Genomic DNA, 26,430 nt, shown 5'->3' with positions numbered 1-26,430 from the left:
TATCCTAACATACTATATTTAGTCTATGATTGAGCTAAAATGATAATGAACTTATTCTAAACATGTATATTCATGATTACTTCTGATCTAAAAGAGGCTAAATGAGGAGCATATATAAAATGAAAGTTTGAAACAATTTGAGCATAAGTGTGATGCTTCAAATTTGAAAGATGATTGTTAAGAATGGAGGAATGAGAGCTCTATTTATAGCACAAACAGGGCAATGGATGGTCAGGATTGAAAGGTTTAATCAAGGGCCAAGTTTGAAAGTTGGGGATCCATGTGCACAATTGGCACCAATGAAATAGTGACAAATGTCCACATCAGATTGGGTTGAGAGAAGAAGTTGGAGGCATTAAAGGCCTGAGAAGACCTCATGGTTATCTAAAGGCTAAGGGTCAAGTCTAAGTTAGGTTTACCCACTGAATTAGGATCTAATCCAAAGATAAACCTTTGTGCAAATGATTAAGAGATAATCATGGTCAAAGCATTAATGACCTGATGAGACCCTTGGGTTGGATAGAGGTTGAGTCAAAACAAATGTTTTAACCATGTGGGAGGGTTTGAAATAACCATTAATGGTTATTGGAGACTTTGTGGATTAAGTGGTTGAAGGTTGGAAGCCTTCAATGGTTTTCAAAGACTTTAGGGTTTTAGTGGTTGAAGGTTGAAAACCTTCAATGGTTATCCAAGACTTTGGGCCATTTGAGAAATGACCTCCCTTTGCTTAGGGATGTGACAAAGTTTAGAGGAGGGTTAGGTTAATTAGAATCGTTTAGAAGTTTCTAGAAGGGGTTAGGAAGGGGTTTGGGATTTTGCAAGTGGATGAGGGGATAATAGGATTTAATTGAATTATTTGATTTTCATTCAATCTGGTTGTAATTAAATAAATTTGATTTATTTAATTTAGGATAACTATTTAATTAAATTTGAATGCAATTAAAAGTGGCTAGGGGGATTTAATTGAATAAAATGATTTATTCATTAAATGGTATAGTGAATTTTATTTAAATAAATTGAGTAATTTACTTAATAAAATAGAAGAATGTGGATAATTTAATTAAATTGGATTTAATTAAATAGGGAAATGAACATAAAATATTCATTTAGGAATGTGGTCATTTTTATGCGTCTACAACTAGAACCATAAACACCATGGATCTTATCATACGATGGAATGAAAGAACATGTAATAAACATGTACATGTGACCCACGTGCAATTGACATACATGCACATGCAATCACATGCAAACCACAAAATAGAGCTTTGATATCAATTTGAAGGGAAATGAGGGCATCCCAAAAAGCCATATGAGATTAGTATGTGCATCTAGTATCTAAATCTAAATTTTCTTTACCAAACAAATTACAACATGTCCATACAAACACATATTACTATGGCATTAAGTGTAATGAAAATAGTTTATTTCCCACAATTAAATCCTTAAAGAAAAGAAGTTGCAATTTACAAATATTTACATATTAGAAGTTTCAGTAGCATTACAACATACAAATTCAACACAGTAGAATCATAAACAGAAAGAAAGAGACATAATATAAGACAAAAATTTACATGGAGAAAGAGACATAATATAAGACAAAAATTTACATGGAGAAAATCCATTTGGATAAAAAAAACCACACTCTAAAACACACAATCAATGTGTTAAAAAGCAACAATTATAATTACAATACATTTCCAATCTCTAATCCTTTATATGGAGATTTACATCCTATTATATTTCTAGATGAAATCCGGCAACATAATCCCTATGTGAATCAATCTCTCCTCTAAGCTCCTCTAGCAAACACTTGTATTTATAGAGTTTGTTGGATTTTGCCAAGATCAAGGGCACAATGAAAAGCATAAAAGAGACAATAGAATGACAAGAACAAACTGTATTCTCATCAATATAAAAATGATCAACTGGATTAACCAATACAATGAATAGAGGCCTGCTTATATAGGCAAGGCCATATGGATGTATGAGCACACAAATATGACAAGTGGCTCAATGAGAAACAAGGGTAGGTAGGAAATAGGTGTGGGTAGGTAGGAGAAATAATATAATATTCCACATGAGGTGGATCACCCACCGAAGGTGGAATTATCACTCCACAATAAGTGGATATGATAGTGTAATAACAAGATCAACACCATAAGAGGTGGAATTTCTCCTACACACACTATCCCAATGAGGCACAAACACCCAAGTGTCTCATATCCAAACTACTATGTAATGCATTATCCTAAGTAAACTTAAGTAAGTGTAATAATATCCATGATGAATAATTATTTACACCAACACCCCCCCTTAAGTGCAACTTAGGGGAATGCACTTAAGTCTACAATGCAACTAAGCAAGATGGGTCCCGGCTACAAGGCCATGATAGGTACCCATGTACAACATGCAAATGCAAGCAAAACAATGCAATGCAATCTCTCACAACCGGAGAAAAGGAGAAAACCCAGTGGGAAAAAACTCCCCCCCAAAAGAGAGATGAATGTACAAAAGAATCTCAAGGAGGAAGGACAAAACCTCAAAGAGGAAAAAGTCCCCCCCATAAGAGAGGAAGGAGAAGTCAGCTGACCCCCCCTAATGACACATCCCGCACCCCCAAGAGAGCTCGCAACTGCTGGAACTTACTCTCGGTGAAAGGTTTGGTGAATATGTCAGCAACCTGCTCTGCTGTAGAACAATACTGCAAATCAATGACCTGCTCCTGGATGAGCTCTCGGATATAGTGCATATGAATCTCGATGTGTTTGGTCCGCTGGTGCTGGACCGGGTTCTTCGAGATGGCAATGGCACTCTGATTGTCGCAATGTAGGACTGTCGGCCGTGGAGTAGTGAACCCAAACTCTGTGAGAATCTGCTGGAGCCAAATGGTCTCAGTCGCTGCGTTAACAGCGCCTCGATACTCAGCCTCAGTCGAAGAGAGAGCAATAGCATGTTGCTTCTTGCTCTGCCAACAAATGGGGCCCGAACCAAGGTGAAAACTGTAACCAGAAGTAGACTTACGATCAACTAGATCGCCAGCCCAATCGGAGTCTGTGTAACCAACCAAGCGAAGTCCTGTGCCTGCTGCATAGTGAATCCCATAGTGATGTGTACCCTGGATGTAATGTAGAATGCGTTTGGCGGCTTTCCAATGAAGCTCATGTGGTTCCTGCATGAAGCGGGAAACCATGCCAACTGCAAATGAAATATCAGGGCGTGTATGAGTCAAGTAGATGAGACTACCCACAAGCTGACGATACAAAGTGGCATCAACTAGTGGAGAAGAACACTGAGCCTCAAGCTTGACTCCTGAAAGAAAGGGAGTCGGAGCAGGCTTACAATCAGCCATATGAAAGCGTGCAAGTAGATCAAGAGCATACTTGGGCTGCGATAGAGTAATCCCGGAAGATGACTGTGAAATCTCAATCCCGAGAAAGTAGTGCAAAAGACCCAAGTCAGTCATAGAAAATCTGTCATGCAAAGCAGATTTGACCCTGCTAATGATGGATGAAGTACTCCCTGTAATGATCAAGTCATCAACATAGAGCACAAGTATCAAGTGAGAGTCGTCCTGTCGCAAAATGTAGACATTCGGATCGGAATGACATCTGGTGAAACCTGCAGAGAGTAGAAAGGAATCCATCTTGGCATACCAAGCCCTGGGGGCCTGCTTAAGGCCATAGATAGATTTCCTCAATCTGCAAACCAAAGAAGTATCCTGGATGAAACCCTGTGGCTGCTCCATATAAATCTCCTCATCTAGATCACCATGAAGAAAGGCACTCTTCACATCCATCTGATGTACAGCCCAACCATGAGCTGCAGCTATAGCAAGTGTCAAACGAATGGAGTTCATCTTAGCTACGGGTGCAAAGGTCTCAGTATAGTCAACACCTGCAACCTGCGAGAAACCTTTGGCAACAAGCCGAGCCTTATACTTATCCACACTTCCATCCGCTGCAAACTTGGTCCGATAGATCCACTTACATCGAACCATCTTTCTCCCCTTAGGGAGATGTACTAGATCCCATGTGTTGTTCCTCATTAAGGAACTATACTCTTCCTCCATAGCTTGGTCCCACTCAGGAACCCCTGATGCTTCCCTGAATGTCTGTGGATCGGAAGCGGTAGCAATAAATGCATGTGGATGATCCTGATGTTGTGATCGTGTTCTCCGTGTATCCAAAGGATCCCCAACAAGAGAACCCGCGGACTCAAGTGTCTGTCGAGCCCAACGAGGTCTAGGTGGAGGTGGAGAATGAGGCACCTCAACTACAAATGGACCCTGCGGAGGTGTAACCCTGCGAGTCGGAGTTGAGGGAGTCTCATCATCTGAATCACTAACATCTCCATCCACAATGGAGGAAGGTGGAGGAGGTAGAGAGGCTAAGCTAGGAGAGCTTTCCTCAAAGTGAACACTCCTCTCAATGAATACCTCATGTGTCTCTGGATCCATCAATCTGTATGCCTTAACACCCTCAGGATATCCAACAAATATGCAAGGCCGACTCTGTGGTTCCAATGCCTTGCGTTTCTGTGGCGGAATGCGAGCCCATGCTGGACACCCAAAGACTCTGAAATGTCTAACAATCGGTTTCCTACCAACCCAAGCTTCAAAAGGAGTAATACCTTGTAAAGCTTTGTGAGGAACCCGATTCTGGATGTGAGTGGCACAACTGATAGCCTCTGCCCAAAAGGCGGGATCAAGAGAACGTGCATGAATCATACAGCTAGCCATTTCTTTGAGAGTTCGATTCTTGCGTTCTGCAACCCCATTCTGCTGTGGAGTGTATGCAACAGAATGCTGAAGATCAATCCCCTCAAATGTACAAAAGTCCTCAAGTCTCTTGTTCACATATTCCCTGCCATTATCTGTACGAAGAATCTTGATCACTTTCCCTGATTGCTTTTCCACACGAGCCTTGAAGTCCTGAAATCTGTCAAATACTTCACTCTTATGAATGAGAAAGTAGACCCAAGTGAAGCGGGAGTAGTCATCAATGAAGGTAAGAACATAGCGGGCCTTACTAAATGAAGGTGCTGGAAATGGACCTGCTACATCACTGTGAACAAGTTGAAGAACTTCCAAAGCTCTCCAAGTTTTCTCTTTATCAAATTTCTCTTCGGGATGCTTGCCCATGGAACAACCTGAACATACACCCTCTGAAAAGCTGATTCGAGGAAGACCTGTGACCATGTCTTTAGTGCTGAGCTGCTGTAGATAGCGGTAGTTGAGGTGACCAAACCGCTCATGCCATAGCTTACTTTCTGAATTTGAATGAGTAAGCAAGGCCCTAGAAGGTGAACGTGGCACAAAGTGGGAAAATGAGTAAAGCCTTGAGTTGTCATTGACTTGTCCCACTGCTACCAAGGCATCATCATCAAGTTCTTTTACCACAACTGAATCTGGTGTAAACTCAACCTTTTTCCCATTCCCATAGTGAGTGATTTGGTAGATGGAGAGAAGGTTGGTAGACAAGTTAGGAACATAGAGAACATTCTCAAATGTTCCATCATCCATGTCAACTGAACCTTTCCCTTCAACCTCTACTTGTGTATCATCACCTATGTAAATGTGAGGTACCTTAGATGGCTCTAATGAAGAAAACTGCTCCTTTGTAGAACCCATGTGATAGGAGGCACCCGAGTCAAGTATCCATTGTTGTGAAGAACCTGTTTTAGCCACAAATGCTTGCCCTTTTCCTTTTGACTGTGAGGAGGAAGAAGATGAATCCTTCTTTGTGTAGGCGGATGGCAAGTTGATGTTGTTTTTCTTGAGAAGATTGGTTAACTCATCAACTTGCTTTGCGTGGCATCGATGCTCATCATGACCATACTTTTTGCAATATGCACAAGTTGGTTTATCCTTCTTAGGTGTTGTCCCCTTCTTGGAAGAGGATTGTTGATTGCCTTGTGATGGAGAGGATGATTGTCCCTTTTCTTGTTGTGGTTGAGACTTAGATTGCTTCTTCTTCTTGTTGGAATTTTTGCCTTGACTTCCTTGATTTCCTTGATTTGCCACCAAAGCCTTGGACTTTGAGGACTTGAGAAGCCCCATGTTCAACAACTTGGATTGTTCTAATATCAACATTTCTGTGAAAGCTTCAAAAGAAGGCATAACATAAGAACTCCCCACTGTCAAACGATGAGTTTGGAAGCTTGATACAAATGCTGCATACTCTGGTGCAAGCTTGTCCAACAAGTTGAATATCAATTGAGCATCCTTTTTGTCTATTCCACAATCCTTTAGCTTTGCTCTTAGCTCATTTGCTTTGGTTACATAATCTTGGATTGTATCAAAATTCTTGGGATCTAAGTTGGTGAGCTCATTATCAATCTGGTAGCCTCTGATTTCATCAACTTGTCCATACAATTTCTGAAACATATCCCAAGCCTCTTTGATTGTTTTACACTTCTCAATGTGGAAAATGAGGTCATCTGATACATACTTGCGTAAGGTTCCAAGAGCCATGCAATTCTTAGTGAGCCATTCTAAGTGAGCATTTGGATCAGCCTTAGGATCAGGTGGTGCTGTTATTGTTCCATCTATGTAGTGTGTGAGACCCTTTTCCATTAGTTTACTCCATACTTTAATTTTCCATGATGCATAATTATGTGGAGTTAATGGTGGAAACTTATTAGGACTCATTGCAACAAGAATGGAAAGAGCACAAAAGAGGCGCAATCACACAAGACACCCCCCCAAATTCACTCAATCAAAGAACCCCCCCAAATGTGATGGTTTTGGCACTTTATAAGTAGTGCGTATACAATGGGCCACTTGCAAAAAATGGCAAAGTGGACTTCTGATTTACAATTTTACAACTGCCTCAAGAAGGCCAAAAGAGACTCAACTGAAAATGCAAGAGATCTAGCTAAGATCCAAGCAATTTACAAGTACCTAATAGGCCAAATAAGACCAATATCTGAAAGTACAATTTTCACTCAAAATCTCTGAAATCTGATCATAGATTCTGAAAGTAGACGAAAAAATAAGTACTTTCAAAAAAAACGGCACCTGAAAAGGAGGTCGTATGAGCTCAAACGAGGCCTTTGAAGTTGCAGAATTGAGGATTGGACAGGTACAGCTGAGAGAATCCGAAAATTCCGAAAAACCTGTGCATCAAAATCAGAAAATAACCACACCACTGCGAAGATCACGAAATTTTAGCCCATTTCAAAAAAAATTGCACCAAAAAAGGAGCAAAAATGAGCAAGATATGGCCTTCCAAAGTTGGACTGCAAAACTGAAAAGCCCAATGGAGAGGGGTTTAAAAATTTTCAAAAAATGCTGATGTGGCGCTGACGTCAGCAAAACACTGTGTTAAATTTGACGGCCGTATGACCGTCACGAAAACTTCGCTGCCTGGCTGACTGGGCGTCCGTACTGTACGGACGGATGACTCGGCCTGCTGACTATGCAGTCCGTACTGTACGGAAATGATGACTGTGCAGGCTGATGTGTGCGTCCGTACTGCTGACTGTGCGTATGGTTGCCTGCGTGTCCGGATGTGTTTATCCACGGGCCACTGGCCGCCTGCCACGTGGCGGGCGTGGTCCTCCGGTCTTCGGGACTGGTGTCCGCGTGGCTGCGCAGAGCAGGGGAGCGGCGAGAGGAATTAAGCCGAGGCCGGAGCGGACGCGGGCTCGAAGCGGCGCCGAAGGAAGACCCGGGAGGCGGGCTGGGGGCGCCGCTGGTGACGCCGGAGCGGAGGGTGGCGGAGCAGCTGGACGAGCCGGGAGCTGCACGGGAGGCGGCGCCGTAGGCCGGGAGGGGGCGCCGAGGAGGCGCTGCAGCAGAGCTGGGACGGGAGGCGGCGCCGCAGGCCGGGAGGCGGTCGGTGGCGCAGGAGCCGGAGCGGCGGCCGAGGGCGGTAGCGCGTGCTGCGGGAGGTGTCTGGTACAGTCGGCCGGCGTCGCAGAACGGGCGGAGGGCACTGCCGGGAGGAGGGGACAGACGGCGCACGGCACGGTCGACGGCGTGTACGGGCGCTGTCAGGCACGGAGCACGGCGTCTGCGGCACAGGTACGGTTTCTGCGCACCTGCAGGGACACGCTGCACGGGGGGGGGTCTGCGGACCCCCCAAAATGTATTTTTTTTTTGATTTTTTTTTTTGCTTTTCAATTTTTTGCTCGAATTTTTCAATTTTTCAATTTTTTTTTTGATTTTTTTGAAACAATTTTCAGAATAAAGAAAATTTTTTTTTTTTGAAAAATATAATGAATATTCGAAAAATCCGTACGATAAGCAAAATTGGGGAAAAAAAATTTTCCTCACCAAAATAGGTCGACTTTATAGTCAAAATTTATGGAAATTGCCTCCCGGATTCAACGGTGATGTCCAAATCGCTGTATGATGCCTCCAAAAAATGAAGATCCCCAAATCCGAAAATAGAAGCCTTCCATGATGTCTCCAAAAACTGATCAACGAAGCCCCAATAGCTCTGATACCATGTTGGATTTTGCCAAGATCAAGGGCACAATGAAAAGCATAAAAGAGACAATAGAATGACAAGAACAAACTGTATTCTCATCAATATAAAAATGATCAACTGGATTAACCAATACAATGAATAGAGGCCTGCTTATATAGGCAAGGCCATATGGATGTATGAGCACACAAATATGACAAGTGGCTCAATGAGAAACAAGGGTAGGTAGGAAATAGGTGTGGGTAGGTAGGAGAAATAATATAATATTCCACATGAGGTGGATCACCCACCGAAGGTGGAATTATCACTCCACAATAAGTGGATATGATAGTGTAATAACAAGATCAACACCATAAGAGGTGGAATTTCTCCTACACACACTATCCCAATGAGGCACAAACACCCAAGTGTCTCATATCCAAACTACTATGTAATGCATTATCCTAAGTAAACTTAAGTAAGTGTAATAATATCCATGATGAATAATTATTTACACCAACAGAGTTTACAATGCATAAAGCAACAATTTTAAAAATACAACACCCAATCATGAAGGTGCCACCTGTAAGGAACCACATGCAATTGACACCTACCAAAACTAACTACACCTCCAAAGGCATCCACATTCCATGTAGAATCAACATAGAAATAGAAATCACATCCACACATAGCTCAAGTTGCAATAGAAACTTCCAAACTTGACTCTTCCAATTGGACGCCAACTTCCTACAAAATAGGATTTTTTCATAGTTAACACAGAAATGCCAAGATACATGTCACCAAAGTGAACCTTTGAAAAGTTTTTACGAAATCGTCTCTCCAAATGAGCATCCAAGTGACACTCTATCATGCCCTCCTCAGTATGCATGTGGGAATATCCTCCTATACAGGTCCCACAAAGTGATATGACAACTATTAAAGTTATCACAAAGGATATAATGCAATATTTCCATCAAATATAATACAAATATTAAATGAAAGGACTCTAAGGTTGAGATACCTTAATCCCAACACATTTTATGTGGGTGTTGACTTATTGATGTATATGTGGATTCTATGTGTTCTTAGCCTTGGCTCTTGTGATATCCCTCGTGCTTGGATGCCATGTAGTATTTTTTTTATCTTTGATGTTATGTATTCTCCATGTTTGGATGAGTGTTGCACCTCTCCTAATGTGTCTTACATGTGTGAGTGTATTTGGCCATTGTGACTATCTCTTAGCATAGAGGAAGTGGAATTTTTTATTCCACGTGGTTGGGTGGTGTGTATACCACCAATGGGGTTCAAAGGATAGCAAACTAAGCTTTCTCAATGCATTCCTTCTCATATATTTTCTTATGTTTTTTAGTTAATTTAATGAAATATAATTGTATATTTGAAAGCACATTTGATTCCTCATGTAATGATTGTTCATTAGACCTCTTTTGAGAGGATATGTAATTGAATGGAATATGTAATTGGATATGAATTGGCCTATGTGTCATGATGTTAGAGTTGAGCATGATTGCTTTATGGTGTGCTCAAATTGCTTATGTGCTTAAGGTGAAATGAGCTTAGGAACTTGTATTTTTTGGCTTAAAATGATTAAGTGTCTTGATGTTATCTTGGGCGGTGTTGTAGACCCACCATGCCCTCTTCATATGTCCAAGTGGCATTTTGAGTGTTGTTGTGAAGTTTTCCAACCATTTCAGACCCTCTTGTCGAGTGTTATAAACACAGGGGCTTCACTTAGTGAACCTAGGTTATATCACATGCATTCATGGCATACTAAAGAATCCCCCTATTAAAAATATTGCCCTTAACTCATTTTTTGTCGCCCCCTCCCAATACACATCCCGAATTAAAAGCCCCCTATTTTCACCAAATATTATATTTTTTCATAGCCGGAATTAAAAAACCCCTATTTTCACCGATAGGCAATATATTGCACCCTCATTTTTGGGATATTAAACCCCCCAATATGAATGCACGCGATATAATATTTCCTAGCTAGTGAAGCCCCCATGGTTATAAAGTGTCAATTTTGTCGTCAAGTGTCGTAGTTTTGTGTTCTTGTATCCCTTGTCTTAAGTCAAGATTTAGGAGTGTTGGTGAAGTCACTATGGTTCCTCCTTGGTGGTGTCTAGCATTCGGGGGATTCGTTTGTCAATTTTGTCTTTTCAACCAACTTTTGTCACTTTTGAGCTCCTATCTTATTGTGGGCCCTTGTGGGTGTGTCCTCATCATTTGTGGTTGTTGGAGTTAAGGATTAACCACACAATCCCAAGAATTATTTGCAAGCACAACACCTATCACAAAGAAATATTAAGAAAGAATAATTTTCTTTTTGATTTTTTTTTTCTGAGATTTTCCAGCGATGGCATAATTTTAATAGAAAAGGCATAATTTTTAAAAAATAATAAAAAATAATAAAAAAGCTATTTTTTGATTTTTTTCTTTGTAAACTTTAATATGCCAAATTTTTTTATTTTCTAGAAAAAATAAAGGCTAAAATCTTTTTTTTCTGAGGAAAAAAATGAAAACCCAATAATAAAATTGTTGTACCTAAACATTGATCAAGAAATTGTAACAAAATGGCATGGATCCCAATACAAGAATTCTCCGACCAAAAATTTGGGTTTTTTTTTTTTAATTTCTCAGGTTTTAGCAAATTGACAATCGATATTTATGTTTTTGGTCATTCTGAACATGATTGTTAGGCTAGATTAAAATGCATTAAAAATTTCCCAAGGTTGGATCTCTCTAAAAAATTGGACAAGAACTTAGCAGATTTACTTTGGTACCCTGTTGGAGTTATGGATTAACCACACAATCCAAAGAATCATCTGCAAGCACAACACTTGTCACAAAGAAAGATCAAGCAAGGATAATTTTCTCAACTTGAGATTTTTGATTGATGCACTCAAGATTGTGTTACAAGTGAATGAATGAATCATTATGAAAAGGATGAACGAAACCCTCAACTAAACCCCAAAGCAAGATTAAATTAGCGAGTGCCAAGTGTCCTACTCATAATGAATGAAACAACTTAAACTATAATTAGCTTAATTTAATAAAAGGAAAAAGCACCTAATTTTAGCTCAAGTGAATAAAGTAATTAAAGGACCTAATTAATTAAATAATTAGATAATGTCCTAATTACTCTAATAGGGGTATCTTGATGACCAATCTGTGACTTTGTATTGCTCATTGGTTAGGACACTAATACAAAGCTAGGGCACCAACACACAAGCAAGACTCCACCACAAAACTAAGACACTAATGCAACGCGTGCTAGTGTCCCCAAGGTGTCTAGTTTTGCAATTTACTTGCTTGAAACTTGTCGACCATTTGTCAAGGTGACCTAGTGTGTGAGAATTGGTTCCCCTAGTTGCCAAATTCTTCCTAAGATGTCATTATGATTCAATGAGTGTCCTATAATAGGATTGAGGACGTCTCCTTTCCTTGGGAAGTGTGTCATTACTTGGAAGTAGCTTGTCATACTTCCATTTAGTGGAGAATTGTGTTCTCTTAGTTGGGAGACCTCCTACATTAGTTAATCATCATGTTGTAAGCTTGTCATCTGTCTTATTGAGTGGACTAGAGGTGATTAGGTCCTTGTTCTACTCCTTCACCTTTGAAATTGATTGAGTCGAAGTCTAGTCGAGCAATGTGGCTCCTAAACTCCCTTTGTTGGTGTCAATCTTCTGAGTGTGTCGTAAGTGTTTGGGCTTTGAGATGGTTAGTGTGGTTTGATTTGGATTAGAGTTGATGATTACCCACATGAGCTCCACTTAGTGAACCTAGGTTATATCATGTGCATTCATGGCATACTAAAGAATCCCCCTATTTTCAAAAAAAATCACCCTAAAATCCTTTTTTTTCACTCCCTCCCAATACACAACCCAAATGAAAAACCCCCCTATTTTCATCAGATATTGTATTTTCTCATAGCCCAAATTAAAAACCCTCCTATTTTCACTAGATAGGCAATATATTATCGATTTGCGGGATATTAAACCCCCCAATATGAATGCACGTGATATAATATTGCCTAGCCAATGAAGGCATCATGTGATTCCCTAATCCCCTCTTGGCATTGTTTGCTAAGAAAAACCAATTGTGTTTGTGTCAATTGCCATCGAGGAGTCATCCTTCCTCTATCTCTCATTGTTTCATTGTGGTGAGTTGTACCACATTTGGTAGTCTTCCGCTAGTGCCACCTTTCTCATTGTAATAATATGGTCTTGTGCAGTCACCCTTCAATGTCATAATGCTCTTGTAACACTTGTGTTTGCATGTTGTAGTACGAATGTGACATGTGCTTGTCATATCTAGAGTTTTGTCAATGTCATTTCAAAAAATAAGTTGGTGTGCCAAGTTTTTCCTTGGTCCTTCGAATGGGGACATTGAATGCACAATCATTTTATACATTCAAGTATGGAAGTGTGCCTAGTAAATTTGATCACATGGGAGTTCAATGTGAAGTTGCACTAGTTAAAAGAGCACACGTTTGATTAAAATGTGTAGATATACATGACAAAAAGAAATCAATATGAACATATAAGAAGCTCATGTTTGAGAACAAGAGATCTACATATTGATTTCTAATATAAAAAATGATTCTAAAATTTATGTCTTTAAAGAAACTTCTTCATTTATATGTTTGAGAAAATAAAATAATAATACATTGACCTTTTTTTGGGTGAGACTCTCTCCCTAAGATCATTAAACTACTAAAAGTTGACGATGCATTGAATATTTGTATTAATGATATTAACATTCATTTACTACATTGAATAAAATAAAAAACAAAAATAATAATGGCAGTGAAAAGACCCATCCTACCTAATCCATATCTCAAATTTGAAGATAGCGACAGACACAAAATATGTCCAATGGGCAACAACTTGACGATAGGAACGAATAAATTTGAGAGTTTTAAAACAAAACTAAACGCCGACCATCACTAACTGCCAGGCTAACGCCATTGGGATAAAGGAATATCCATCCATTAAATTCCATGCCTCCATTCTTCAATGGGTCCCACTGCCACCAGTGTGGACCGAAAAAAGTGCTTAGCCCTCGGTGAAATTAAGAGTTAAGAAACTAATTATAGCTTAACATGAAATTTAGAGTTCATACTATCATTATAATAAAATTTATGAATTTTGATTGTGTATTATCTTTTTTAATCTATTTTTGGGATAATATTTTATGATCTATTAATAGGATGAGTTAGAGGTAGAGAAGATTATTCAATTATCTTAGTGTTCTACTATTCTTCCATTTTTATCTCTAGCTCTAATTCATCTTAACGATGGATAGTAGAATATCAACGTTCTTTCAATCTTTTTTCTAGATCTAACTCACCTAAATGATGTATAGTGGAATATCGTACCAAACGTAGATAATTAGAAAATATTATCTCTGTAGTGAAAATCCGAAAAAAAAAAATTGTACTAATTTAAGCTTTTTACTAGATTTTATTTATTATGATTTGTAAAAATCAACATCAATTTGTTCAATATTCATCTTAATATAATTAAACTTGTTAATTGTGATTTTTTTTTTCATTTTTTAGAAAACTAGAAAATGTTACATGTATAGGAAAATGCAAATAATTAGAAAATGTTACACATATAGTCAAAATCAAAAAAAAAAATATTATGCTAATTATGGCTCTTTACAAAATTTTATTTATTATAAATTGTAAATAAATCAACATCATTTGTTCAGTATTCATCTTCAATACGATCAAATTTTGTTGTTAAAATTGTAATTTTTTTCATTTTTAAATTTTTTTAGATAACACATATTTTTTTAGGATTCTATTGATATATTAAATGTAAATTACAAATTTTTAGATAACACATTTTTTGAGGAATTATATTGATATATTAAATGTAAATTTTAAATTTTATTGAGTTTTAAATGTCAAAGGTTTATGGTTTCTAAGCAAAGTTGAATTATCTTAAATGAATTCATTAGGATTAAGTCTTGTTGAATGTAAGGCCCCAATACCATATGAAATGAGTTAGGAATGTCAATTTTAGTATAATAAATATGTGTCAATCTTTTAACTCTTAATTGGAAAGCTATTAATAACTTAATTCATATTCCAAATTAAAAAATAAAAGCAATTTAAATTTAATTAAATATCACATTTTTATAGTACATGTAGTTTCTAGATTCAAATGTGTGAGGTTTATTTTGCATCAATGGATCACACTTCCTAATCCAAAGAATAAGAGAATGGTAAAGGATAAAATCTTAGGCAAATGATTTTGCTGATGGATCATGGAATTAGATCTGAAATGTTGATGCAAAACAAATCTTACATATTGGAGACTAATGATAGATTATGAAATGTGATCCGAAATGTTGAATCTTGCACACCAGATACTAATGATAGGTCATGAACAAATCGATATTAATGATTGATCGTTAAATATGATCAGAAACGTTGATACAAAATAAATCTTACACAGTTGATACTAATGATAGATCATGGAATATGATCTGAAACATTGATGTAAAACAAATCTCACACAATTTATTCTAATAATAAATAATGAACCATAATTCAAAATATTGATTCAAAACAAATCTTACACCACACCACAATCCAAAAACAATATGCACAAATTTAAATTTAATATAAAAACCCTTCAATTAAAAAAATCTCGCTTGTTACACCATCCTCCAAATAAATTATAGTTTTCCTTTTGTTGTGTTACGACCGGCCTGGCTGGGCGGTGCCAGCGTGGACATTAACACTTATCTATTCTCTTATAAAAATGGCTCCTATCCCCCTATCTCCATGCTAAGACTGAGCTTAACTCCATAACATTTCTTCTCTGTCTGTGTGCAACAATGCCGATCGAAATAGCATTTGGCGCCTTCGACGATGCATTCAGCGTCAAGTCCTTCAAGGCTTACCTGGCCGAGTTTATTTCCACCCTGCTTTTCGTCTTCGCCGGCGTGGGATCCGCCGTGGCATACGGTTTGTAGTTCTACTCTGTGTGTGTCATCTTTCCATTGGTGCTCTCAGCTCTCTGGTTTTAACTCTGGAATTTGATTGGTGCAGATAAGCTGACGTCAGATGCATCGTTGGACCCGGCGGGGCTGGTGGCGGTGGCGCTGTGCCATGGCTTAGCTCTCTTCGTAGCGGTGTCCATAGCGGCCAATATTTCCGGCGGCCACGTAAACCCGGCGGTGACTTTCGGCCTGGCTCTCGGCGGCCAGATCACCATTCTCCGGGGAATCTTTTACTGGGTTGCTCAGCTTGGCGGCGCTATCGTTGCCTGCCTCCTCCTCAAATTCGTCACCGGTGGCTTGGTAAATCGTTGCTCCTACCTCTCCATCGTAGTCTACCCCGAACACATTGTAGCTCTTTTCTTTTTAAATCAACAAATCTTAACCCTTCCCCAAAAAAAATCTTTCTTTTTTTTTCTTGAAATTACCAATATTTTGGATTGATGGTATGAATCTTTGTTACCAATGTTTTGATGTTTTGTCTTGAATCAAATTGTGTTAATATTTGTTATCAACTTTTCTTATAGAATTGAATGAGCATGATCAAATTCCATGATCCATCATCAAATAAGACAACAAAAGTTAAATTTGTATTACTTCTCTTTCTCTAATTGTCTTATCTTCACGATGGATCATAAAATTTGATGTTTGTAATATTCTTTTCTCTAATTGTCTTGTCTAGGATCAAATTGTGTTACCAACATTTCTTATCAAACTCCATCATCAGAATAATACGGGAAGAGAGCTTAATTTGTATTACTTTGTCTCTTCTCTAACTGTTTTATCTTCATAATAAATCATAAAGCTTGACTTTAAACGCCTTTTGATAGATCATAAAATTTGATCCGAAATATTGATAATATTCTCTGTAAAAATTTCATGATTTTAATTTTACATTTTAATTTTTTTTTTTGGGTGCACTGTAGTCTATCCCGACACACAGTGTTGCCGCCAGCATGAGCACCATTGAAGGGGTGGTGATGGAGGTTATCATTACATTCGCCCTGGTTTACACTGTGTACGCAACTGCTGCCGACCCGAAGAAAGGAAATATCGGGATCATTGCTCCCATTGCAATTGGGTTTATTGTGGGCGCGAATATTTTGGCGGCGGGGCCATTTTCTGGCGGCTCCATGAATCCCGCGCGCTCATTTGGGCCTGCGGTTGTGAGCGGCGATTTTACGGACAATTGGGTTTACTGGGTGGGCCCTCTCGTCGGCGGCGGGCTTGCAGGGCTCGTTTATGCAGGCCTTTACATTGACCGCCATGAACACGTTCCTGTTCCTCAGGATTTCTGAACGAGAGCTTAAGAATTGGGCTTATGGGCTTCTGGGTGTCTTTTTCTTCAGAAATAAACGGGGAAAGAGAGATTGTTTTATTTTTCTGGCTCTGTAATTTTTTCTGTGAAGTGTTGTTTCTGGGTCTCATTGTGTGAGCATCAAATGATGTCATGGTCTATGTAAGGATTTTTATTGTTTAATGATTGTTAAATATAGCAGTTCAGCTTTTGTGTTTCTCTTTAGTTTGTTATACTAATTTCGACTGCAAATCGAATGGAAATCATTTCTGTTAGCTTTACAGAATGTTTTGAACTGGAAAGCAGAAAAAGCGATGAATGTTGAGAATACAGATGGCGTGTATAATTATTGGCATCAAGCCTTGTGCTTTACAGATTTAATGCATTTATTGTAGTGATGGGCCAAATGCAAATTCTGATACTTTTGTTACATTTCATTGGCTAGTGGAAAACTAAGTTGATTTGGACTAGATACCTATCTAGTCCTACAATTTGGGTTTTCTATCGAGAATTTATGGAATATGCCGGAATCACCGCGGGATATGTAACCGTCAAATTTATGGTGTGGCCCACAAGCAGTTTGGCAGTAGCTGGCTGAAAATGCAAGTAACCGGCAATATCGAAATATAGCTGGCATATATGCTTTAGGCAGCTCTTTAAAATATACTTTGAAGAATGGTTAGGTCGATAGTAAAATATAATTTGAAGAATATATTGGAAGGGACAAACTTCAGAATGTAAAAATTGCATTAATTATATACAAATGACTATAAATTAATTTAGAAATCTAAACTATACAACTTTTTTTTTCAATATAAAATGTTTTTAGCATCTACGAAAGTGATTAAACTAAGAAATCAATTAGATTGAGTGCATTCATTGTTGACTATTGAGTTGTCTTCTTAGTTGTTGATGTCGATCTTTTGAATGAAATTTCAAGAGAGTTAAATTTATGTGTTGTATGAAATTTTGTATAAGCTAAATGCCATAACATTGGTAAAAGCAAAGCTTTTGCACACATGGAATATACTACAAATGCTTGCAAACACCCCAAAATTGTCCTTGTGCTTTGTTTGATTCTTTGCAAACTCTTTGGATGTTCATTTTAAAGAGTCTTCAAAGGCAAGCATTTGAGGGAAATGTCAAGCACATTTATTAACATTTATTCACATTTATTATAGTTGGTTCTTAATTAGTTCATGATCAATTATCCACTCCCACATTTATTACTTACTTTAAAATACAAAATATTTTGGGGATTTCATTTATTCATTCCATATCCTCCAAAAAGGAAAACATCGTTGTACAAGCTTACATCGGGTGATGGTGCAAATGTTTGTATATGACAAAAGATTGATAAATGATTATGAGAAGAAAGAAAGAAATCATGTGAAACCAATGGTGGTAAGTCCCACACTGGGTTGTGATTGTCAAACACACCACTATTTTTAAAACACACCACTATTTTTAATTTTTAATAGTTTTGTCAGTTATAAGTTATACAACAGATTTATAGTTGAATGTATTAATTTTTTTTAAAATGTTCTATTCTAAGTGATGGAAATTCTCTCTTTCTTGTGGGTTGTGATTGTCGAGTCTGCACTTGCGTACCACTATTTATAAATTTTTTTAACATTTCTTTAATTTTATTAATTGTCATATATTTCTTCACAATATAAAAAAACAATTAACTTAAGAAATAAATAACATTATGTATTTTTCCCTAAAAATTATTTCTCTTTATTATCACAATAAAAATAGTTATCCTTATTATCATGATAAAATATTTATCTCAATAAAAATATAATAATATCTTGAAATATTTATTTTTCTTCTGACATGTCTTGTGGTGCCATAAAATATTAATATGTTAATAGCGTAGTTTATCTTCGACACAAGTGCTAGTAGTAGCATGCCAAGATTGATCACCTTCAGACAATGGCATATCTATATCACTATTGATAATATGACTATACTTGATATTAATATCATTAATGATACTTATCTCTTTATCTAAACAAATATTTTTTTTAGAATTCATATTTTCACCTTTTGTAACGTTATGATATTACAACTAAAGGTTGTCCCATACAAGATTACTTTCCAACCATTAAACATAGTTGAATCAACCTTTATATCTAGCAACAATTGGCATTTGTAAGGATTAGATTGATGACATGTTGAGACCACCCTCATATAATAACTAATACTAGTGATCACACCTTGGTGTGCAATGGGTACACCAAAGAGGTTTGGAAAGTCAGTTAAGGAAATTTTTGGTCTATGTGTTTGCATACAAGTGTTGTAATGAGGTCGATTGGTAGGGAGATATATAGGGGTAAAAAAAAAAAGAATAAACAATGAGCTAGAGATAAAGGGAGATATGGACAAACAAATATGGAGAGATAAAGATGGAGAGGTGAATAGATAGAAATAGATATATAGGAAGAAGGAGAGGGATAAAAATGGATGGCTAGAGTGAGGAAGACATTCCACGGAGAGAGAGAGAGAGAGAGAGAGAGAGAGAGAGAGAGAGAGAGAGAGAGAGAGAGAGAGAGAGAGAGAGAGAGAGAGAGAGAGAGAGAGAGAGAGAGAGATGAGAGAGAGAGAGGAGAGAGAGAGAGAGAGAGAGAGAGAGAGAGCACACACACACACACACACACACACACAAAGGGAGAGATAAAGAGATCAAGAGACACAAAGGGAGAGATAAAGATGGAGATAGATAGGAAGTTTGAGAGAGAGAAAGAGAGATATAGAGGAAGGAGAGATATAAACAGATATAGATGGTGAGATACTTGTGATAGAGATAGATGGAGACAGAGAGGAGGAAGAGGGAGAGGGAGATAGATGGATAATTAGAGAGACAAATAGAGAGTAGATACGTAGATATGAAAGGGTGGTAGAGAGGGAGATAAAAAGATAAATGAAAAGAGAAAGGGAGATATTGGTAGCAATAGAGAGATAAGTGGACAAGAGGGATTGAGGGAGGGATAAATAGAGAGATATAGAAAGAGAGGAATGAGGAGAAAGATAAAGAGATAGGTAGAAGGGAGAGAGAGAGAGAGCGGGGGTGATGGAGACAACGAATAGAGAGAGGTATAGGGAGAGAGAGGGGTGGGATAAACAAGGAGTGTGTATATGAGGCAAATATAGAAAGATAGAGATAGATATACACAAATTGATAGGGAGTGAGGGAGAGGGATGGAGAGAAATGGAGAGATGACAGAGTAGGAGTGATTGGGACAGAGGGAGAAATGAGGGGAGAGATAAAGATAGATAGGAGAAATAGAGAGAGATATAACTTAGGGAGGAGAGAGAGGGGGGGTGAATAGATATATAAAGAGGGAAAAATGAGAGAGTTTGGAGATGGAGATGGAGATGTAAAAAGATAAAGATATAGGAAGTGATATATAGAGAGAGGTATAGATAGGGATATGTAGAGAGAGAGTAAGAGAGATGAAGTGAATGCAAGAGATAAAGATAATGAGATATAAATAGAGAGGAGAGGGAGAGATGTGAAGATAGATATAGAGGGGGTAGAAGTGAGAGATAAAGGAGATGATAGAGACAAGTGCACGCACACGTGCATGTGTGTGTGTGTGTGTGTGTGTGTGTGAGAGAGAGAGAGAGAGAGAGAGAGAGAAGTTAGCCATATCTAGAATAATTTATCCCTATCTCTTTTCCTCTATTTCTTAGTAAAAATAATTTTATTTATAGCTATCTTATAAATATATAATAAATCATATATATTATATATAATCATCTTAAATAATAACAAATTGAAATTAGGAGCACTCAACTCCCGCTCTCCCACTCTGCAAGTTCAAATTTCAAACCTTCGTCGTTCATGGTGGTGTCTACTAGTGGGGAGCTCCCCCCACCACCCACGAACCCCGTTTTGGACCTTGCGATGCTGACACTATCTGTCACATCCTCTCCTGGTCCCACAGCGGTTCCTCCTTCTGGTCTGGCGGTGCCTCAGATTGGCGGTCCTTCTTAAGAGAGCTCTCTGGCCTCGCTCGTGGTATCTGATTATGATCCTATTCCTGACGTGTTGGTTGTTCTAACCACAAAGCCTCTGACTGTTAATACGAATCTCAAAGGTTGGAAAAACATGTTGGTCGGAAATACTGAGACTGTAGACCCCAGCTTCATCCCCATCTACTTGCAAACTGAGGAGGGAACATCTTTACAGCTTCCTGACAGTGTTTTGGACCTCATTTTACAAAACATGGCCAATACTCTGGTGGGAAAGTTCTTCTCCTTGCACCCCATGGTGGAGATGGTCAGAAAATGGGTCAAGGACAAATAGAAACTAAAACAGAGTGTTTTTGTTAGTGCCATGCCTTGCGCCCTCTTCCTCTTCAAATTCACTGTTGAGGAGGATGTCGCCCCTGTCCTCTCTGGATGCTGGTCCTATGGTCGAAACAACCTTTCCCTTTGTCATTGGAAGGCTGGCTTTGAGCCTGCGATTGGCTTGCAGAAAACTGCTTTGGTATGGATTCGGCTCCCGGGGCTTTCCCTTGAATATTGGGATGAGTCCATCTTTAAATGGATTGGGAACTCCTTTGGTCATTTTGTAGGTGTTGATGATATCACCATAACCAAATCGTGCCTGCTCTATGCTAGTTTATGTGTTCAAGCGATTGTGAGCATGAATCTCCCCAACTTCATAACCCTCAAACCTAGGCTTGGTAGTTGGACTCAAGCCCTGGTTTATGAAAATGCTACCCTCTTCTGCCAAAAATGCCGCAAATATGGGCATGTTATTTCCCAATGCAAGGCTCTAGCCCCCTGTACCTCAAGATTAAGGGCCCGACCCTAGTGGAAGATTCAGTGCCAAATGCTCATATTATTCATCAAGACCTAGTTATGGGGCCTTTTGTGACTCCTACTCCTGGCCCAGACCTGCCTCCCTTAGCAGTCGAGGACCCAGTTATGGAATAATACCCCTTTGCTGAGAGTATCAACAACCTTCTCAAATCTCCTGCAAAGATTGTGGAGGAATCCTCTAATTCAGCTCGGAAGGAATAGTGCATCTCCCTGACGCTCAGCTCGGTTTCACTGGTTGATCAACTGGAAGATCATGAGATTGCGAGGGACCCCTCTCTCACCTCGAAGACAGCTCGCTCCGCATTGGTGTCTCCCACCCTGATCTAGGGTATCTTCTCACTTGGTGCTCCTGGTGCGTCATCCAGTGGTTTCATGACTCCTATTAATGAGGGTTGGATTACTCAAAGTCACAAGACCAAGAATGCAAAACCTGATGTGGGTACGGATCTCAAAGCAGGTTGTCCATCGCAGAGACTATAAAGACAAAAGGAAGCGGCAAGGGATATTGCCAATGGTAGGAAGCGTACCTTGGAGACATCCATAAAAGGTAAGAAATGAAGGTCCTTTCCTAGAACATGAGGGGCCTTAACAACCCCCAAAATCAATATGCTCTTAAGAAGTGTATTTTTGAAAATAAAATTATGGTCCTTCTCCAAGAAGTTAAGATGTTCATGTCCTCCTTTTCCCTTGTTGCTAGGAAAAATTGGCCTGGTGCTAAGTTTATTATTAGTGATGTTGTTGGAGCCTCTGGTGGCTTGGTCACCATGTGGGACCCCTCCCATTTTTTTGGCAGTCTTCTCTCCTCCTTGGCCAACCTTTTGGTCTCTGAACTCTCTTCCCCAATGGACTCCTGCATTCTTGTTAATGTTTATGCCCCCAATGTCAGATTTGGTAGATTAAAGCTTTGGAACGACACAACTACTCTAATACAAAATAATGTCAATGCCCACTGGTTGATTGTGGGTGATTTCAACTCTCCTTTGATCCCCTCTGAGAAGTTGGGAGGCCTTCCAGAGTACTCTGACAGCATGACTGATCTTGTCGACTTCATTGGTAAGAATGGGTTGATGGATGTGGAACTAACGGGGTAAAAATTCACTTGGTCCAATCTTAGGAAGGGAAAGGATCTTATTCAGGTCAGAATTGACATATTTCTCATCTCAGGCAACCGGGGAATTGATCCAACCTTGAAGCTCACTGCCCTCCCCAGAACAGTCTCTGACCACAACCCCTTTCTCCTTTGGAATACCACAAATGTTGCAAGGAAGAATCATCCTTTTCGATATGAAATTATGTGGAACTCTCATTCGGAGTTCAAGGATTGCATTAAAAGATGGTGGAGCACCAACATAACTGGTACTCCTATGTTCAGGATTGCCCAGAAGCTCAACTTGGTCAAACGAAGGGGCTAGAACAAATACACCTTCGGGGATATCTTCAAGCAAAAAAAAAAGCTCAATAGTAAACTAACTATTTTCTAAGAGTGTATTGATCAAGGTGACTCCCTTGAAGCCACCCATATGGAGGAGGTTGCCCTCCAAATAAAATGGAAGGAAAATTCTCAGAAAGAGGAACTCTACTAGAAACAAAAATCCAAGGTTCAATGGCTCAAAGAGGGTGATAAAAATACAACTTTCTTCCACAGATCTGCTCATATCCACAGGCGTAGAAACCACATGTCTTCCCTCATGGACGACAATAATCAGGTGGTCAACGATGTTGATAGTTTGAGTAGACTGACTACCAACTATTTTGCCACTTTATTTAGGGACGATGATGACCTGGGGGCCCCTGCTGGGGAGGACCTTCTTAACTTCCTCCTACCACCCCTCTTGGTGGAAGATAACAACCTTATTTTGGCCCCTGTTTCTGAGGAGGAAGTCAAGTCTGCTATTTTTTCTATGGGCCTCTTCAAATCCTCAGGTCCTGATGGTTTCACCCTGACATTTTTTCAAGATTTTTGGGATATGGTGGGCCCTAATGTTGTTTTGGCTACTAGAGATTTTTTCAAATCAGGAAGGCTCCTTAAAAAACTCAATCACACCTTCATTTCCCTTGTCCCTAAAACTTAGGAGGCATTTACTCTCAAGGACTTCTGCCCTATCAGTCTGTGCAACACTATTTATACAATCTTCAACAAAGTTCTTGTCAATAGGCTCAAACCTTTCTTGGATCCTTTGATTAGCCCCTCCCAGAAGAGTTTTGTTCCAGGAAGACAAATTCTTGATGCGATCATCTCTTCTCATGAGATTATCCACTCCATGGATAAGTGTCATAAGTCGGGGATGGTTCTCAATCTTGATATCTCCAAGGCTTATGACAGGGTCAACTGGAAATTCCTCTTTAAAGTTCTCAAAGCTATGGGGTTTGGAGACAAACTCATCAAACTTATTGGGGAATGCATATCTACTGTCACCTACGTTGTGCTACTAAATGGTAGCCCCCTGGAGAAGTCTAGGGCCTCCAGAGGGTTGCGGAAAGGAGATCCTCTATTCCCTTACCTCTTCATCATCCGTGTTGAAGTGTTGGCCTCTAACTTGAACTCTATGGTTCACAGGGGCGCTCTTCTGGGCATCAAACCTTCCTCTATGATGCCCCCCAATGTTCTACAGCAGTTCATTGATGACACTATTCTTTTTAGTATCTCCTTTGTTTGGGAAGCTAAGGCTTGGAAATCATTTCTCAATGCCTATGCTCTGGCATCTGGCCAACACATTAACTATGAAAAGAGCGGCATTTACTTCTTTCACACTAATGTCCAACTCCAAGATAAAGTCTGCAGAATCCTTGGTTGTCAAAGGGCCTCCCTCCCCGGCACCTACCTAGGTCTCCCCTTGACTGTTAAAGATGTCTCTAATTCCTTTTGGATCTCTATCCTTGAAAGAATGTAAAAGAAGTTGGTTGGTTGGAAAGGTAGATTCCTGAGTAGTGCTAGGAAATTGCAGCTACTTTCCTCCCCCCTCCCAAGGATCCCTGTATACTTTCTCTCCCTATTCAAGATATATGCGGCTATGGTTGCTAAGCTGGAAAACATTCAAAATACTTTCCTCTGGACAGGAATGGAAGAAAAGAAGAGGCTCGCCTTGGTGGGATGGAACAAAGTTTGTCTTCCCAAGGCCATGGGCGGCTTGGGAACTCGTAAGATCTCAAGGTTCAATAAGGCCCTTATGACTAAAATTGTCTGGAAGTTTTTGAATAAGGATACGGATTGGAGTAGGATCATTAGGGCTATGTACCTAGGTAATAGGGACTTTTCCTCTATTCTGAAAGAGGAGGGCCTTCCCAGGGGTTCCAAAATTTGGAATAACATCTTGAGCTGCAGGGACCCTTTATCTCATGGTAAGAGGTGGCTTATTGGAAATGGCACGAACATTCTCTTCTGGGAAGATTGCTGGTTAGGAGAGAGACCCCTTGCTTCTTCCCCCTCCCTGAGACGGCTACAGGATTCCACCAAAGGTTTCTTTGGTGAAAGGGTCAATGATTACTTCAGCAATTGCACTTGGAGGGCCTTGAAGGACTATTGCATTGACCATCCCTTCCTCCTCCCTGCTGCTAGAGAGCTCCAGAAGCTTTTGGCCGGTATATTCCTCCCCCTGTTTCCTACGGAGGAAAGACTTATTTGGAAGTGGGACCCCTCTGGAGACTTCTCTGTCAGAACTGCCTACACCAACTTACTTAGTGAGTCTGTTTACTCCTCTATCTGGAAAGAGGTCTGGAATCCCCAACTCCTCCCCAAGGTTAATTTCTTCAGGTGGACTGCTCTCCTCAACAAAATTTTGACCCAAGACAACTTGGTCAAATGGGGATTCCAATTCCCTAATAGATGCATCCTCTACAAAAATGATGAAGAAATTTTTGCCCATCTCTTCTTCCACTATGCCTTCACTCGGGAGCTATGGGGGATGGTCTACAGTAAGCTTAATATCTATTGGGTTATGAATGATAATTTGTTAAATTTGTCTCAGGAGTTTTGGGGCCCCTCTTCCAACCCACTTATCCAACAACTGTGGAAGTAGATCCCCCCCACATGAGCTGGTGTATCTAGAAGGAAAGGAATGACAGGATATTCAGAGACAAAGAGGCCTTTGTGGAAACTATGTTTTCTCGATTCCTTAAATTGATTCTCGAGAATATCTTTGTTTCTAAAACCCGGATGGCGTCCAATCCCCCCTCTACCTAGGACTAGGAAATTTCTAGATGTTGGAACCTTCCCCCCTCATTCTCTCTTGTTGACTTCTCTAAGAGACTTTTAAGACAAAGCACGGTCTGGTTCCCCCTGGCTATAAATTTTAAACTCAATTTTGATGGGGCTACCAAGGGGGCCTGGCTGCTGGTGGAGGGGTTATTAAATCCTATCTAGGGGCCCTTTTTGCTGCTTATGCAGGTAACCTGAACGGGCATTCCTCTAATCAAACTGAAGCGATGGCCTTAGCCTGGGGAATCCGCATTGCCCTCTCCATCGGAATCAGGGTTATGGATATTGAGGGGGACTACAAGCTTATCATTGATGTTGTCAAAGGGCGGAATAAGCTTAATTGGACAATTGAGGGAACCATCAGGGATACCTTGAGGCTCATCTCTAGGCTTGACACGTTCAAAGTTATGCATATCTACATGGAAGGCAACCATGTGGCGGACACCATGGAAGCCATTGGCCTAAACCTCTCAGGGCTAAGATGTTGGAGGAGTCACAACTCCCTCCCAGACCATGTTAACTTCCTCCTCAAGGAAGAGAAATCCAAAATCTTCACTAATGATTGAGCGGTTGCCAAGTGCTACCCTTACCCTCCTCTCTTCCCTCGGGGCAGTCTGGAGGTGGTAGTCTCATAATTCAAATATTGGGAA

The 26,430-nt window shown here is 39.6% G+C and overlaps 1 protein-coding gene across 1 annotated transcript; it reads left to right on the top strand.

Annotated features, from left to right (window-relative positions):
• Positions 1 to 15,228: 15,228 nt before the first annotated feature.
• On the top strand, positions 15,229 to 16,968 carry LOC131049764 (aquaporin TIP2-1). Its single transcript, XM_057983831.2, has 3 exons — positions 15,229 to 15,420; positions 15,505 to 15,755; positions 16,379 to 16,968. The coding sequence occupies exons 1-3, from the start codon at positions 15,291 to 15,293 to the stop codon at positions 16,748 to 16,750; spliced, it is 753 nt and encodes a 250-aa protein (XP_057839814.1). The 5' UTR covers positions 15,229 to 15,290; the 3' UTR covers positions 16,751 to 16,968.
• Positions 16,969 to 26,430: the final 9,462 nt, after the last annotated feature.

The sequence above is a fragment of the Cryptomeria japonica genome, chromosome 5 (assembly GCF_030272615.1).
Source record: "Cryptomeria japonica chromosome 5, Sugi_1.0, whole genome shotgun sequence".
Classification (NCBI taxonomy): domain Eukaryota; kingdom Viridiplantae; phylum Streptophyta; class Pinopsida; order Cupressales; family Cupressaceae; genus Cryptomeria; species Cryptomeria japonica.
This window is presented reverse-complemented; position numbering and strand designations above follow the sequence as displayed.